Source organism: Mustela nivalis, assembly GCF_964662115.1.
Source record: "Mustela nivalis genome assembly, chromosome: 16".
NCBI classification, from domain to species: domain Eukaryota; kingdom Metazoa; phylum Chordata; class Mammalia; order Carnivora; family Mustelidae; genus Mustela; species Mustela nivalis.
In genome coordinates this window covers 36,637,013-36,654,103 of record NC_139035.1, presented here as the reverse complement: position 1 = coordinate 36,654,103, position 17,091 = coordinate 36,637,013, and the positions used below count along the sequence as shown (strand labels likewise).

At 40.3% G+C, this 17,091-nt stretch overlaps 1 protein-coding gene across 6 annotated transcripts in view; it reads left to right on the top strand.

Annotated features, from left to right (window-relative positions):
- The window catches only part of CR1 (complement C3b/C4b receptor 1 (Knops blood group)), a 95,216-nt gene that overhangs the window by 12,597 nt on the left and 65,528 nt on the right, over positions 1-17,091 (top strand). For all 6 annotated transcript variants that reach the window (XM_082701851.1, XM_082701850.1, XM_082701853.1 and 3 more), the window contains exons 4-9: positions 6,357-6,442; positions 10,898-11,299; positions 11,989-12,165; positions 12,279-12,381; positions 13,593-13,678; positions 15,648-15,875. In XM_082701851.1, the coding sequence (XP_082557977.1) occupies positions 6,357-6,442; positions 10,898-11,299; positions 11,989-12,165; positions 12,279-12,381; positions 13,593-13,678; positions 15,648-15,875 (1,082 nt within the window). The remainder of the gene's footprint in view (positions 1-6,356; positions 6,443-10,897; positions 11,300-11,988; positions 12,166-12,278; positions 12,382-13,592; positions 13,679-15,647; positions 15,876-17,091) is intronic.

Here is a 17,091-nt window from a genome sequence, read left to right as displayed (position 1 = left end):
TATTGCTTACTTAAAAGACATATAATATAACATAAGTGATCATTACAATCAGGAAGAAATAAAGTGAACTTCAGGGTATATGCTATCCACCTTAGGAAACATTGCTAGAACCTTAGACGTCTCCACTGTGCCTTTCCCAGTTTCCATTCCTCCACCTACAGAATCTCTCTGGAAATCACTGTCCTGAATTCTATGTCATTCACTCTCTTGTATTTGTTTTCCATTTTCTCCCATATATCCCTACTCAGTTTAGATTTTGCTTTACATATTTTCAGCTTTATATAAATGGCATGCTATTACATGTGTTTCTCTGCAGCTTGCTTTTTCACTGAGTATTTTGTTTCTCACAATTATCCATGTGGTTGTAGTTAATTCAGTTTCACTTGGGAAAATATCCTTGAATGGATATACCACTACTCATTTTCTCTTGGTTGTTATATTTGGATTGTTTCTCATATGTTTTTCTTTGTTTTGTTTTGAAATCATAAGTATTCCCAATATAAATACACATGTCTCCTAGTGCCCATGTGCAAGTTTCTCAGGGACAGTGGTTTTCACACTTATTTTGATATGATGCACAGCTAAGAAATATATTTTACAATACATACACACACTGACACACGTACACCTCACACACACATTTATATAAAGTACCAAAAACTTCTTACCATTTCTAATTAACAGCATACTGGAGGTTCAAGCCAAAAAAATTGATCATGAAAAAGAAATAAAAGGCATCTAAATTGGAAAGGAGAATCAAATCAATCTCTGTTTGCAAATGATGTGTTTTGTATAGAAAATCCTAAGGAATGAACACACACACACACCCAAAACCCATTACATCTAACAGATAGTTCAGCAATATTCACATATCAGACCAACATGCAAAATTAAATTGCATCTCTATACACTAACAATGAACACTAGGAGAATGAAATTAAGAAAGGAGTTCCACCTACAATAACATCAAAAAGAACAACTTAAGTTCAAAATAACCTGAACTAAAGCAATGTAAGATTGTACACTGAAGATTATGAAACATTGCTGAAAACAAAATCAAAGGGGATCTAAATAAATGGAACCACATCCTATATTCCTGGATTAGATGACTTAATATTGCTAACATTGTAACAATATTGAATACTACAGAATTATATAATATTGATCTCACCAAATTGATGTACAGATTTTATTCAATGCCCATAAAATTCTAGCATCCTTTTGCAGAAATCAACAACTGATCCTAAAATTCTTCTGGCAATGCAAGGCACCTAAACAGTCAAAACAGTCTTGAAAAAGAAGAAAGTCTCACTTTCAAACTTACTCTAAACCCACAGCAATCTAGAATGTGTGGTACTGGCCTAAGGACAGATGTATAGATCAATAGAATAGAAATGAGAATGCAGAAGTAAACTCACACACTTATGGTCAACTCCGTTTCAACAAGGGTGCCAGGACAATCCAACGGTGAAAGAATAGTCTTTTCAACAACTGGTCTTGGGGCAACTAAACAACCAAATAAAAACACATGAAGTAGGAAGAATGAGTATCATGAATTATGTTAACAGATTAAGCCTGAAATATTTGAGTAATCCCACTTAGCCTAGACATATAATGAATATTTTCTCTGCATTGCTACATTTGTTTTAGAAAATCTTCTTTCACATTTTTTTCCTTTTATTCTCACAGGAATGATAGGCTTAATAATGTTCCATTCTCAACCTGTCCTTGTCTGGCTTTACAACCAATTTATCTATATAAAATGAGCAGAGCACGTTTCTTTTCCAAAGAAGGCTGGATCCCTCGATCTTTTCTTCCAATTTCTTCTTGTACTTCTGTGTTCTTTTAAATATATTTAAGGCTATGTAATTAGGTGCATGCACACTGAATACTTCCAAGAGTATTAAAACTTATTATAGTGGGTTGCTCCTTCTTTCTAATAATGCTTTTTGCATTAAAGTCTATCTTATGTGTGCACTTATACTCCTATTATATATTTAATATAACTACATTGCTTTTTGATTATTTACCCACTCTCTTTAAATCTTTTTACTTTTTACTCTCCTATATCATTCTGTTAGGTGAGACTCTGATAAATAATCAATACTTAGATTTCCTTCATCCAGTTTGATAATGTCTACCTTTTAAGTAAGGAGTTTAATCCATTTGCTTTTAATGATATTACTACTATTTCAAATTAATGCCTACTACCTGATTTAGTGTTTCTATTTACACCAACTTTATGTTTTCACACTTCCTCAGCTTTTTCCATTGGGTTTTATATTCTTATTCCATTATGTCCTTCACTAGCTTGGAAAATAGACGCTCTATTTCTATTTATTTAGAAGTTTAACAGGAAATTTTAACTTGTATACTTGAAAAATGCAAAAGTTAATCCCTACATTTATCTCCCTGCTTGCAACACATGGATGTAAGAAAATTTCAACAAATTTACATTTGCAAATATACTCAATAGTACATTGAATTTATGTGATCCCATTCACTTATGAATTTGTGTAATCAATATAGAAAGCTAGAAGTTAAGGAAAAAATGTGAAAATGTAGTCCAATGACTCAATCTTGACCAAAAAAGAATGGAGAAAAAAAATTCATATGGATCTTAATGAAATTTAACAAGTAGGGATAAAAATTTTTAAATATAATTTCCAACTGAAATAACAATATAGAAAAATTAATCCATGTAGGAGGACAGCCGATGTTCTTGTTATAAGTATATCTATACAAAAGATTGAAGGATTGACTCTAAGCCCCTGTCATTCAAAGGATGCCTCACAGATCAGCAAGGTCAGCATCTCCTGGGAGCTTGTTAGAAAAGGAGAATCTTCATACCTACTGAATCTGAATCACATTTTCACATGATCCCTGCATGATTTTAAGGCACATAAAACTTTTGAAAGGCCTTCCCTAAACTAGAACTATGCTAACTTCTGTAAGAAGGAGTTTGGGTAATTTTGTTTTTCATTACTGGGAGTTCTGTACCTCTCACTTTTGACTATGTTGTATACATATTAACTTCCTAATTCAGATTTAACAAGCTAATTCAGATTTAACAAGTTTCAGTTCCAAGACAAGATGGGTAGACTCAATTTTCCCTGAATCTCTCTCTACATGTAACTAAATACCCTGGAAACTGTTCAACATGCAAGCATAGAAAGACTTGGAAAGGTGGAAAGAAGGTGATTGGGGACCTCAGAGCTTAAAGAATGACACTGCAGTGATGCCCCTGGGTTTTCTCTTTAAGTCTCAGACTGGATGCTACAAAGGAATGCAATCCCAGATAGTCAACAGGCAGGGACAGACAGGGAGAGTAAAGTCTGGTCAAAGGACTGGGAAATGGGAAGGTCAGTGAGGACGTAGTGGGAAGACACATTGATGGCTCCAGTGGCTCAGTCGGCCCACATGAACAGCATAAGCAGAATCAGGGATGGGTTGGGGAGTCTATCCTTCTTATGTCCCACAGCCCTGGGAAGCAGCAGATCCCAGTCCACCAGCAGCTGTATTAATGGGACAACCTGGGCTTTAGTCTCAATGACAAATTTACCACATGCTCCACACCAGCCAGCAGCAGTGAGCCCTATTCTGCCTGTGGTGACAGTGTCAACGGAGCTCAGGTGGCAATCCCTAGACTTTAAGCCAGCAGTAAGAGGGCTCCTCCACTCACACCACAGAAGCCAGAAGGCCCAGCAGCCCAGTCCTATGAGACACAGCAGCAGAAAACATTCCAGGCCCAGCATCTCTTGATCCTATACCCATGGCAGGGAGCCACCAACCCAGCAGCAGAAGGAAAATCATGTCTGGAGTTCTGGATCCTCCATCCAGCAGGAGAAAGCATTCCAGGCCCATGTCTCCTGGTTCTCTACCCAGCAGCAAAATGTAGCCCAGATAGATGCTTCCCTCCCCTGGTGGCAATGACACAAATGAAGGGGGAACGCCACCTTCGCCAGATAGCCATAGAAGGCCAGAGGGCTTATTCTCCATCCAAGGTCCCAGCATTTCCCATTCCTTACCTACTGACACCAGGAAGTTCAGAGAAGCACCTACACTGTCTACAGGCAGTATCAGCAGGAATGCATCAGGCATTTAAGAGGAGCCAGGAGAACGAAGCCCCAGAAGAGAACGCAAGACAGGACTGGAAAATTAAAGCTCATGAAAGTAGGCCAGAATCTACACACTACCCTACAGAGGGAGGTTACATGCTAAGATACATTAAATAAGATCAAGAGTCTCTTAACATAACATCCAAAATGTTCAGGATACAACAGAGAACCATGCGTCATTGGTCATTGTATATGATCCTTCTCATATACCGCTGGACTTGGTTGGTTATAAATTATTGAAGACTTTCTAGCATCCATAAAATATGAGCAAATCAAACCCAACAATGCATTAAAAGAATTGCAGCCAAAGACCACACTGGAAATTGCTCCAGGTATACAGGACAGATTCAACATTCAAAAATCAATCAACATGATCAACTCTATAAACCGGCTAAAGAAGAAAATGTATAGGCCCCTAGCAATTGACAGAAAATGCAGTTGGCAAAATCCAATATCAATTCATGATAGAAACTCACAGCAAGTTAGGAATAGCCTTGAACACGTCTGAAGTCAAGGTGTCAGCAGGTTGGTTCCTACTAGGAGCTCGGAGAAAGAATCCATTTCATGCTTTTCTCCTAGCTTCTGGTGCTTGTCAGCTGTCCTTGGCATCATGAGCTATAAACACGTCATTCCTACCTCTGCGTCTGTTCTCACGTGACTTTTCCTCTGTATGTGTCAACATTTTCTGTCTGTCTCCTTGTCCAGATTTCCTTCTTCTTCTGAGGACAACAGTCATTGCATTAGGGCCCATGTTAATCCAGTATGATCTTATCTTAACTCTCTTATATCTGTAAGACCTTGTTTCCAAAAAAAGTCATATTCTAAGGTTTCAGGACAGGAATTTGGAGACACCAATTGCACCTGGTACAGACACAAACAGACATTTCACTGAAGAGAGTCTATCAGTGGAAAGTAAGTACAGGAAAAGATATTCAGCTTCGATAGCCATTAAGAAAATGCAAATTAAAACAACAATAGAATAATGCTACACATGTATCTGAGTGGCAGAAATACAAACTATTGAAAACAGCAGATGCAAGTATGGTTGTAGAGGAAACGGATCATGCATTCATTGTTGATAGGAACAGAAACTGGTAAACCCACTCTGGAAAACACAAATGAGCTATCAAGCCATGGAAAGCAAGGAGGAAATTTAACTGCAATTTACTAAGTGAAAGAATCCAATCTGAACAGGCTCAATACTGTATAATTTGAGGGAAGTGGCATTCTGGAAAAGAAAATATGGAGTAAAAATATCCATAGTAGCCAAGGGGTAGGAGGAGGGAGAGACAAATACACAGAGCTCCAAAGATGTTTAGGGCAGTGAAACTACTCTGTCATTCTATAAGGGTGCATTCATGTCATTAGATGTTTGTCCAGACCCATAGACTATACAACGTAAAGATGGAACCCTACTGTAAACTATGGACTATAGGGGATAATGATGTATCAATGTAGGTTCATCAGTTGCAAGCCACCGTACCAGTCTGGTGGGGGATGTGGATAATGTGGGAAGGTATGCATGTGTAGGGAAAGGGAGTATATGGGAAATCCCCTGTATCCTCTGGCCAATATTACTGTGAACCCTCAACGGCTCTTAAAAATAGTCTGTATAAAAATTGAATACTTGTAAGCACACTCACATATCCACAAATTAGTCTTGAGGAAGTATGAATAAAATTGGTGATCATACCTATGTCAGAATCCTGGTTTTAATATTTTACTACAGTTTTGCAAGACATTATCCATGGGAGAAATTTACATTTTCCAAGTTTTATGGCACACTTTGAACAGTTTGTGGCATACTACGTGAGAATCGCTGTCTTTGACATTTTACATAGGAAATCCATGTTCAACTTGTTTTGTTCTGCTTGGATTTCCTTTGGTTCTAGTTTGAAGAATCTTAAACATGTTAGGCTTAAACGAAAATGTAGCTCAAAGTAATTAAGAGCAGAGGACCCATTTAGCTAAGACATCCGAATAAAGATGTAAAATTTAGGAAAGTGGTAGTATACTATCACAAATACTGATAGTATACACTATGTCATATACTATGTCTACATAGTATATGTATACATATATGTATATGTATATACATATACATAGTATATACTATGTTATAGACTATGACAAATGGAAATTGTCCTTCTGAATTCTCCAGGATACACTGTCTTGTAAGTAACCATTTCAGTAGGAAAATGAACAGGGAAAATAACATTCATTCTTCTTTCCCTCTAGATACCGACTTATTGGTAAGACCTCTATTGCATGCATCATCTCAGGCAAGACTGTCTCCTGGGATGATGATCCACCTATTTGTGAGAGTGAGTTGAAACAGTCCTTGTTATTACCTTTTCCAATAGATTCTAAGTTTCCTGCTAAAGTTATATATATGTTAAGTAGATTCCTTTTGTGCATTCTATCCCTCAAAACCGATGGGGTTTCTGGCAACTGTTTCCTTATGTTTTTTCCATATGTTGTGCCTTTTATGAATCTGGGGACTTAATGTATAAAACCCTTCAAACCTTAGTTTCCTTCAATTAATTCAAAATGACGTTGATTGTGCCACCCCCCAGTATAACAATCGTTCTACTTGGCAAATTAGTCAAGATTTTTCTAAAGCGATGCTCTCCAAGGCTGGTGAAGCTGTGGATCAATCAACACTCGCACACACATGGAGGTCCACAAAACCTCTTGAGAGGCACCATGTGCTATAAGCCTCAAAATGGACATAGATTTTGATCCACTTCTTAGAATTTATACTTGGGAGATATATACAGACTTTTCCTAGGAATTCACTATACACTTCTCATTGCTTCATTCATTATAACAGAAAAAATGTTAAGGTAACCTAAATGTTTCCAGCTATGGATTGAAAGTACAAGAAGGAAAGAGCCTTGTTAAAAATGACTACCGAGAATTCCTTAAGAAACACGAAATCGAGCCCCGCAGAATTAAGAGAGATACATCCAGGGGCACGTGGGTGACTCAGTCTGTTAGATGTCTGACTCTTGGTCTCAGCTGAGGTCTTGAGCTCAAAGTTGTGAGTTTGAGCCCTATGATGGACTCCACACTTGGCTTGGAGCCTACTTACAAAAGAAGAGGAGGAGCTAGAGGAGGAAGAACATGAAGATGACAAAGAAGGAAGAGGAGAAGGAGGAGGAGGAAAGAAGAAGAATAGGAGGAGGAGAAGGAAGAAGGAGAAAGAGATGAAGGGGGGAGGGGGAGGAGGAGAAGAGGAAGAGGAAGAAGAGGAACTACACCCATACACTGGAATGTTATTCAGCTAAAAATAAGAAAAACAAAAGAGCATAGAAACATGATGTCATGGTGATCCGATGACATATAAATATGTAAGTTATAAGCTTTTATGTGAAAAAAATCAGATGACAAAAAAGTACTCTGGCTAGATCTCTTTATTTAAAGGTAATACACCTATATCTATTCCTAGATTTTCATCTTTATTTCTAATTCTCTAACCTTTCTTATAACTAATCTTTGGTGAATGACTTCAAGCCTCTTGGTGAAGGTGGGACGAAACTTCAGTACATCTTCTGGCCATGTAGCAGCATGCTTTCTCAAAATAATGATTAAAAAAATTATTTTGTGGGGGTACCAGGTGGTGGGTATTATAGAGGGCACGGATTGCATGGAGCACTGGGTGTGGTACAAAAACAATGAATACTGTTAAGCTGAAAATAAATATTTAAAAAATGGAAAAAAATACTATATATACATATGTATGTATGTATGTATGTGTGTATATATATATGATATATCCATTAAAGTTGTGGTCATACTTAAAAAAAAAAAAAAAAAAAAAACAAGAAGAAGATTGTATCTTCTATTCATTGGAGCTGCTTAGAGTCTGTCCATAGGCTCCCAAGTCTGGGAAATGGTTGATGAATAACCATTACTTTTTTTTTTTTTTTTTTTTTTTTTTTAGTGATTCAATCAGAGGTAGATTTTTTTCCTGCTTGTAGCCACCAAATAATACTTAACTGCACTCTTCATCTATTTCAGTTTTAGGGGATACACAACAACTAGCCAGGGACAAAGATCTCTGCAGGCAAGTCATTCTGATCTCTGTTTCAGTTGCCTCTGGCTATTAAGTGCTGCCACTTGGCTCCTGCCAGCCTGAGGTCCTTTGGTCTCCACTGAATTCAGGAAACCCAGATCAATAACAAAGCTCCCAGTGTCACCAGTGTCATTCCCAGCCTACAGAGAATAGCCATCAGAGAGTCTGTCAAAAATACAGAAAATTCCCCAGGAATGTATTTCTCAAAGCCTTGGGTGAAAGAATCAAAGGTGTCTCTTTGAACACCCCACCCCTCAGGCACATAGTTAAGGAGTGGACGAACACACATATCCACTCTGGCATTCCTAAATCCCTAAGCCATTGGATTTCTTCCTCAGGACTACACTAAGAAAGGTCCTGTATTTCAGCTTCATTTAATGTAGGTCAGCCTCTAACACAGTGAATTCACAATCTTAATTCTTTTTCTTTTGGGGGATACCTTCTTGCCGGTCCTAATTGGTGACCCCCGCGTTCCCCCCACCAACCGCCACCCCAACTCCACTTCCAGGTCTTTTAGGAGTTAAATCAGGTTAAAGAACCACAATTATGGTGAAGTATTAAGGGTAGGTCTTGAGGAAGATCAGCCGTCCCTGTAATTAGAGTTGCCAGATTTAGTAAACAAAAACACAAGATAGCCAGTTAAACTTGAATTTCAGCACAGCAACACATATTTTTGTATTCTAAATATGTGCCTTGCAATATTTGGGATATACTTTGTTTGTTTGTTTATTTGTTTTCTGTTTGTTTTTTTGTTTTGTTTTGTTTTTAATTTATTTTTTATTTTTTTCAGCAAAACAGTATTCATTATTTTTGTACCACACCCAGTGCTCCATGCAATCTGTGCCCTCTGTAATACCCACCACCTGGTACCGCGACCTCCCACCCCCCGCCCCTTATATTTATATTTCTGAAATTCAGATATAACTGGACATCTTCTGGCAACCCTACCAATGCAGCCTACTCAGGACAGGTCATTACAGGTTCTTTGAACAAAGGGAGGCTTAACTCCTCACACAGGGGAGGAGGGGCTGCTGCTTCTAGCAAAAGAGGCTCAGCAGAATTTTCAGGTACAAGGTATTCAGCATCCTTAGAATCTACCCATGTATCTCCATCTCAAAATTTATCCTTTTTTTAAAGATTTTATTTCTTTCTTGACAGAGAAAGGGACAGCAAGAGAGGGAACACAAGGGGAGTGGGAGAGGGAGAAGCAGGCTTCCATCCCAGCAAACAGCCCCATGCAGGGCTCCATCCCAGGACCCTGGCATTCTAACTTGAGCCAAAGGCAGACATTTAAGGATTAAGCCACGCAGGCACCACACCCCCTTCATCTCCATTTTTAGAGGCCTCCTTTTCCTAATCAATGCTCAGACTTTAACATAAGAGAGCTGTTAAATTGTGAAGTCAATTTACCTTGGAATCCAGCCACAGGATTAGATGTTGGATTTGTTCTTCAGAAATCTGGGCTCTGTAGCTACACAGTGCAAGTTTCTTTTCGGGCAGATAATAGAAGGGTTCAGAGGCAGACCCTGAGCAGGAATTTAAAGCTTTTTCTTTCTGTTAAAGTCTTCAGTGCACTTAGAAGTAACCAACCAACCAACTCTTTTCTTCCTGCCCTCCCTCCTCCTCTCCTGCCTCCCTTCCTTTCACCCCTCCCTATTTCTCTCATATTCTGGCTAGGGCCACCACTAACATTTTTGATATGGTTGGGGATACAGGGTGTCCTGCTCTTGTTCCCCAACTCAAAGGGAACGTTTGAAATTCTTCACCATTAATGGAGTATTTGCTATAGGCTTTTGTAGATCCCCATTTTCAGGGAAAGGAAATTCGCTTATATTCTTCATGGCTAAGAATTTTTTGTCATTAAGTCAGTTTGAAGTTTATCAAGCACTTTGGATACATATCTGGAAATAATCATATTGTTTCTCCATTACTCTCTTAATGGAATGAATTGTTTTCATGATTTTTTTTTAATGTTAGTTTTTGATGTAGTGTTCCATGATTCATTATTTGCATATAACACCAGTGCTCATTTCAGTACATGCCCACCTTCATACCCGTCACCAGCCGAACCCAGGCCCCTCACCTCCTTCCCGCTGAAACCCTCGGTTTGTTTCCTGGAGTCCATCGTCTCTCATGGTTCATCTGCCCCTCTGAGTCCCCTCCCCTTCAGTTTTCCCTTCCTTCTAATGTCCTCCATGCTAGTCCTTATGTTCCACAAATAAGTGAAACCATGTAACAATTGTGTTTCTCTGCTGGACTGATTTCACTTAGCATAATCCCCCCCAGTTCCATCCACGTCAGCGCAATATTCATCATTTCTGATGACTGAGTAATAATCCTTTTTGTGTATGAAACACATCATTATCCACTCATTTGTTGAAGGGCATCTTGACTCCTTCCAGAATTTGACTATTGTGGACATTGCTCCTATGAACATTTGGGTGCATGTGACCCTTCTTTTCATTACATCTGTATCTTTGCGGTAAATACCCATTTAAAACGCATATGCTCATAGGAAACAGTATAAGCAGGAAAGGCAGAAGGCATGCTATTATGCCCACCCAAATCACAATCTTGTAGACATGTATCTCCATGTTAACAAAGATTAAAACCAATAACAAATGCAAAACTAGTTCTGCTGATTGCCTTTCTGACGAGCTATTTGATCCACTATTATTTAAGTTGCCATCTCTTTTCTCAGCGATTCTTTGTGGGCCACCCCCAGCCATTGACAATGGAATTGTCGTTAACCTCTACAGAGAAGATTTTCCCTATGGAAGCGTGGTGACCTATCGCTGCCATCCCGAACAGAGAGGGAAAAAAAAGCAGTTTGAGCTTGTGGGCAACCCATCGATATATTGCACCAGCAAAGACAATCACGCTGGCGTATGGAGCGGCCCTCCGCCTCAGTGCATCATACCTAATAAGTGCACACCTCCACGCATTGACAACGCAGTGAGGGTGTCTGAGAACAAGACCTTATTTTCCTTACATGAAACCGTGAGGTTTATCTGCGAGCCCGGCTTTGTCATGAAAGGACCCTCCAGCGTGCAATGCCGAGCCCAAAACAAATGGGGGCCAGAGTTGCCGAGCTGCTCTCGAGGTGAGTCTGACTGAGGCTTTGAAGGGACCGACGAAGGGCATGTGTTGCAGGGGATCAGGAGGTCAGTGCTCATTCTGGGGGAAGGATGTATGCCGGGAGCAATGTGCGCAGATGAAGCATGAATTATGAAAGTGTGTGTGTGTGTGTGTGTGTGTGTGTGTGTGTGCACTTTTGCCTTCACTTTGAGAGTAGGAGCTTCATCAACCAAGGAAGGAGACTTTTGGGACTCTCATATCAAGCATCCTCAGAGCAAAATACAAGCTCCAATACCTCCCCGATATCCTGACGGCTGAGGTGCACATTCTACTCAGCTGTGCAATAAGCACTTTAAATGCCTTATCTCATCTGCCCTTCACAGCTCTCCTTTATGACAGGGCTAGTAATTCCATGTAGACTGGCCAGCACTGGAGAAAGCACCCTCAGGGTCCTGGTCATGCATTTGACCTTGTGCCAGGAAGAACTCAGCTCCAGTGATCAGCCTCTAACTAGGTGTGAGGCCTTTGGGCATGTCCCTTCATTGTCTGATTTTACATAACGGTTAAAGGAGGGGGCAGGAGCATCACTTGATTCCCTCTGTTACACCTGACCTCCCCTTTAATGATAAGCCTGGGACTCCTCGGAAGGTTTAGAATGTAGTAAAAGATGTTTATCCCTCACTGACTGGTCCTTCGCACCTGTTCTTTCCACAGTATGTCAGCTGCCTCCAGAAATTCTGCACGGAATGCACAGTGCAGAAAACCAGGCCGATTTCTCCCCGGGGCAGGAAGTGTCCTACAGCTGCGAGCCCGGCTATGATCTCCGAGGGGCAGCATCTCTGCGCTGTACACCCCAGGGAGACTGGAGCCCAGCAGCCCCAAGATGTACAGGTGCCTACACTGTCATCTCTTTGCAGATCAGTCTTTTCCATCCTCACATGACCATCTTACATCTGCTTTTTTTGTTGTTGTTGTTGTTCTTGTTGTTGCTGTTGTTATGCTAGTGAAATCATGTGCAGACTTCCGGGACCAACTCCCTAATGGCCGTGTGCTCTTACCACTGAATTTCCAGCTTGGGGCAAAAGTGTCCTTTGTTTGTGATGAGGGGTGAGTATGACCTGGCAGAGAGACGGGGGACACACGACTCGATGCTACTGTGCTGACACCGGGGCCAGTGGGGGTCTACCCAAAGAGCAAGCTGCCTAACGGCAAAGAAGTAGCAGAAAGGACTGATACCTGAAACAGTGATTGGGAAGTATGGTGGGAACCAAACGGAACCAAGCACCACAGGTGATTGAAAAGGAAAAACAGTAAATGCACCAAAGAGCAGAAGAGTAACAAGAAATCTTGGATATTTAGGTGAAACATTACATGTATGAATGAAAAGTAACTTGTAGGCACAAAAGGATAAATATTGCATAGTGGTTGTTTATGAAACAATTGGGATGTCAAAGAAAGCTATTTACAAGTAATATGCAGGGATTGTTCCAAGAAAAATTTAAACCAGCCAATAGTGGAATTTGGAATAGGAACAAAGCATCAATAGGAATAGTTTTACCATCTGGTTTTATGTCAGCTAATTAGTGTTAGGCTGTATCACAGGAGTATGAAGACCTACGCTCATGTTTGCAGTAATGTCATGAACTCTCTACGGGAATCTTAATGACCTTGGTGTTATGTTCCAACAGCACTGCCGGGTAAAAAGCATGGACGACAGAGCAGCTGTCCTCCATCTACTCCGAGGATCCCTTGGTAGGCAGCAGATATCTGTTCCAACAAAGCCCTGGAGGCAATCTAGGCAGCCCCAGCTCTCCAAAGAACCCTCTCTTCTCACCTTTTCCATCCTTTCCCAGATAATTTGCATTAACTCATCAATACTGGGGATATGCCAAAGGTATTGATCTGAAACATTCTGAACGTGTAGGTCCAAAACAGCAGCCTCTGCTGTCTTTCCTCACTGTCTCTGATTTACCAACTTGAATCGGGAGTTGTCTTCCTCCTGAGCCACCAGAGAGGAGAGTGCTACGTTGTGCCCTAGAGAACAGAGTTGCTGACAGAGACAGACAGGGAACTGTCAGAGGGGCAGGATGGACAGATGACCCCTGATGGTTGACAGCCAGAGCCTGTTGTCACTGCTCCGTCCTCACAGGAAACCGCAATATGCAAATGTTTTGATTTCAGAGCCTCTGGCAGCTGAGAAAGGCAATGAGCTGGGCTTTTCTCACCTGGCATTTATCTCAGGCACTAAACTGTACTTCAGCGGAAGGGGAGAGAGAAACGGTGCACTTACCCCCACCACTGGTGCTTTCGTTCCTCAGGTTCCACCTAAAGGGCAGTTCTGCTAGTTACTGTGTCTTGGTTGAAATGGAAAGCATTTGGAATGACAGTGCTCCTGTGTGTGAACGTGAGTACAAGGAATGCCTGTTCAGGTCGGCACCTCCCTCCTGGTTTTCTTGCTGGTTTGTTCTTTTAATGTGTCTTGCCTATAAAATTACCTAATATTTGTCCCTTTGTTGATTTCACTTTGGATCAACATCTTTCTTTGCTGCAAGGGCTCTTTCTAGGAGAAATAAATCTGAGCATCACATGCTTGGGGAACCATCCTGTAAGGGTGTATAAGCATAATGTGTGCTACAAATGGAGAGAAATCTACATAGGAGGAGGGGGATTTAGAGCCTGAAGTATGTTTCCTGTAGAAAGGATAGTTTTTGTATCCTTGCCTCAATCAGCATTCATTCCTAGCCTCATTCTTTTGACAAACTTTTTTGAGCATCTGGTAGGTGCCACCCAGCCTTCTGGACACTGGGAATACACCTATAAACAAAACTGACTAGCATCCTGCTTTCATGTTGTTTATACTATTGTGTAGAGGGAAAGACCAAAAAATAACAAACAGGGGTGCCTGGTAAGCAAGGTCAGTTGAGAGTCAGAGTCTTGGTTTTGGTTCTGGTCTCAATTGGTCATGGGATCAAGCCCCACATCAGGCTCAGAGCTGAGCTCAGTCAGCTTCATTCTCTTTCCTTCTTCCTCTGCCTTTCCTGTTTTTGCCCTTTCTCTCTCCCCCTCCACCTTGAAATAACTAAATCTTTAAAAATAATGACAAGCAAACACAAACACAGAGACTACTTCAAGTAATACCAACTGTTATTATGAAAAAAATAGGGTAATGCGCTAAATTAGACATTGGGAATACACCTGTAAATGAGACAGACTTGGGCCTTGATTTCCTGTTGTTTATACTTGTTTTTAAGGGAACAGAAATATAGTGTGTTAAATACAGAAACACTACTAATATATTCAGTCTGCCCATGTATTTCTTTATGAAATCAAACAGGATGTTGCTTCACCTTATGATCATAGCTGTTGAAAAATACCTGTTTATAATAGAGGGTTTTCAAAGGAGTATCTTGCTCTAAAATATTTAGAAATTTTGTATTGATTTATGTAATGAAACTCCATAATTACATCCTTCATATCTGGAGGTCAATTGTTTGAAAATCTTAACTTTCATTGAATGTAGTTAAGAAGCACAAGCAAAAGAAAGAAAAAATACTTCCACGAACCCAGATACACTTACTAGAGTGTAAACATTCCACCTTTTGATTATTCATAATTCTTTCAAGCTGCGGTATCCTCTTCCCAAATATAGATCAAACCAGAAAGGGGAAGGCGTATCTCCAGACAGTTACATTCAAAAGAAGAAATGTGCATTTCTTCAATGAGGAAAAAAAAAAAACCACCTTGTAAAAACCAATAAAAATCTCAAAAACCATTACATTGCTGCATATTCTAGATCCGGCATAGGAACACTGAGATGTTCACTCATTGTGATGGCATTACTATAACCATCTGTTTCGGTTTTGAGTATATCAAGAAAAGATTAGATAGTGATAGACAGTGATAGACAAATAGTAAATGTATAATATATTTTGAAGGATTTCTCTGGTGTGAAGATCCTTGATGTCAAAAAGCATTTTCTCTACTTTGAACTTAAAATAGTATTTTATAAAGAGTAGGTCCTCAAAAAGTCCAGTTGAATTAATAGATAATTTTCTTATTAAATGGGTGATTTTCTTCTCAATGGGCTTAAGAAGATTTTTGTCTATTTAAAAGAAAGAGCTCTCAGTCATTCAGAAGTCTTCACTCTCCCAGGAGTTCAGGAAGATTAAGTCCCTTCTGGGCTTTGATTTCAGTGTCATTTTATTTAGAAGCATCTCAGCAGAGACCTTATATACTTACTTTGTGGTTCATACTCTCCTTGAAAGTTAATTATTTAATGGGCAACACAGTCACAGCATCCCGTAATTGAGGAATCAACTCAGATTAAAATATCAACATTTTCATGTAACTTATAGCACTTGGGTTTTTTCCAGGTATCTTTTGTCCAAGTCCTCCCTCTATCCTTAATGGGCAGCACACTGGACCTTCTCAGGGAGACTTTCCCTATGGAAAGGAAATAAATTACACGTGTGACAACAACCCAGCCAGAGGGATGAACTTCAGCCTCATTGGGGAGAGCACCCTCCGCTGCACAAGTGACGATGAAGGGAACGGGATTTGGAGCGGCCCTGCCCCTCGCTGCGAACTTGCTGGTCCTGCAGGTCAGTGCATATTGCCCTATGTCCCATCTAGATCAGAATATCTGGGTGAGAACCTCCCTATTTCTACTGGTACAGTCATTTTGGCTTGGGAACTTGACTTTCTTGTAATAGTAAGGCACACAGAATTACCTACTGGGAGAATGGAAGCTGGGTTCTAGATGTGCCTTGCTGTGTCCCAACTGGTGGTACTCTGATGGCCCTTCCCGCTGGGTTAAGGAGTGTGGGACAGTGACAAGAGAAGGAGGGAGACAGTGGGAAGAATCAGTGAGGCCCAGACTTTACAGAGACCATTTTCAAGCACTAAAAACAAATGCCAAAGAAAACACTCTGTCATACCATCTCTATTACAAGTTGTATTTTGGGGCACCTGCATGGCTTAGTGGGTGGAGTGGCTGATTCATGATCTGGGCTCAGGTCTTGATCTCAGGGTTGTGAGTTCAGCCCCACATCGAGCTCCCTAATGGGCATGGAGCTCATGTTATATTTCTATTGGAAAGATGTGTGTGCTGAGCAAAAAGCACATGTTGATGACTATATTTTACTTTAGATTTGATGCGATGGAAATAACTAAAGAAATTCCAAGGCAGGCATTTGTATTGCTTTTGTTCCTTCTAAGGAATGTTTTGTTGACCCTTCATCTCACTTTTAGCAGCAGGCACTCAAGATGGCCTAGAGAAGTGAAATTCAAGGTTGTGCTCTTGGCAACTCCTTCTTTTTACATATTTTTACATATTATCTGGCATTAAATGGCAATACCTGACAATCCGGGGCTCATTCATGGTTGTGCTTATCCACACCAGCTCTGTGTGTCAATAAGGACAGACAGCGCCAAAGTGGTCCTTTGTAGAACCTGGTCGTACTCCTATGTGATGAAGTTTGCAGGTAGAGAATATGGGTGATCCTGTTTAAAGGCTGAAGGTCTACATTTAAAGAATCACTTTGCCATGGATGGTAAATAAGTTGTGCTTTGGGACCTGCCAGCTTTGGGTCTTCCTGATTAGCAAAGCATTTAAAATGTTTATTTTCCATTCATCTGTTGATGGACATCTAGGCTCTTTCCATAGTTTGGCTAAAGTGGACATTGCTGCTATAAACATTCAAATGAATGTGCCCCTTCAGATCGCTGCATTTGTATCTTTAAGGTAAATAGCCATTATTGCAATTGCTGAGTCAGAGGGTAGCTCTATTTCCAACTTTTTCAGGAACCTCCATACTG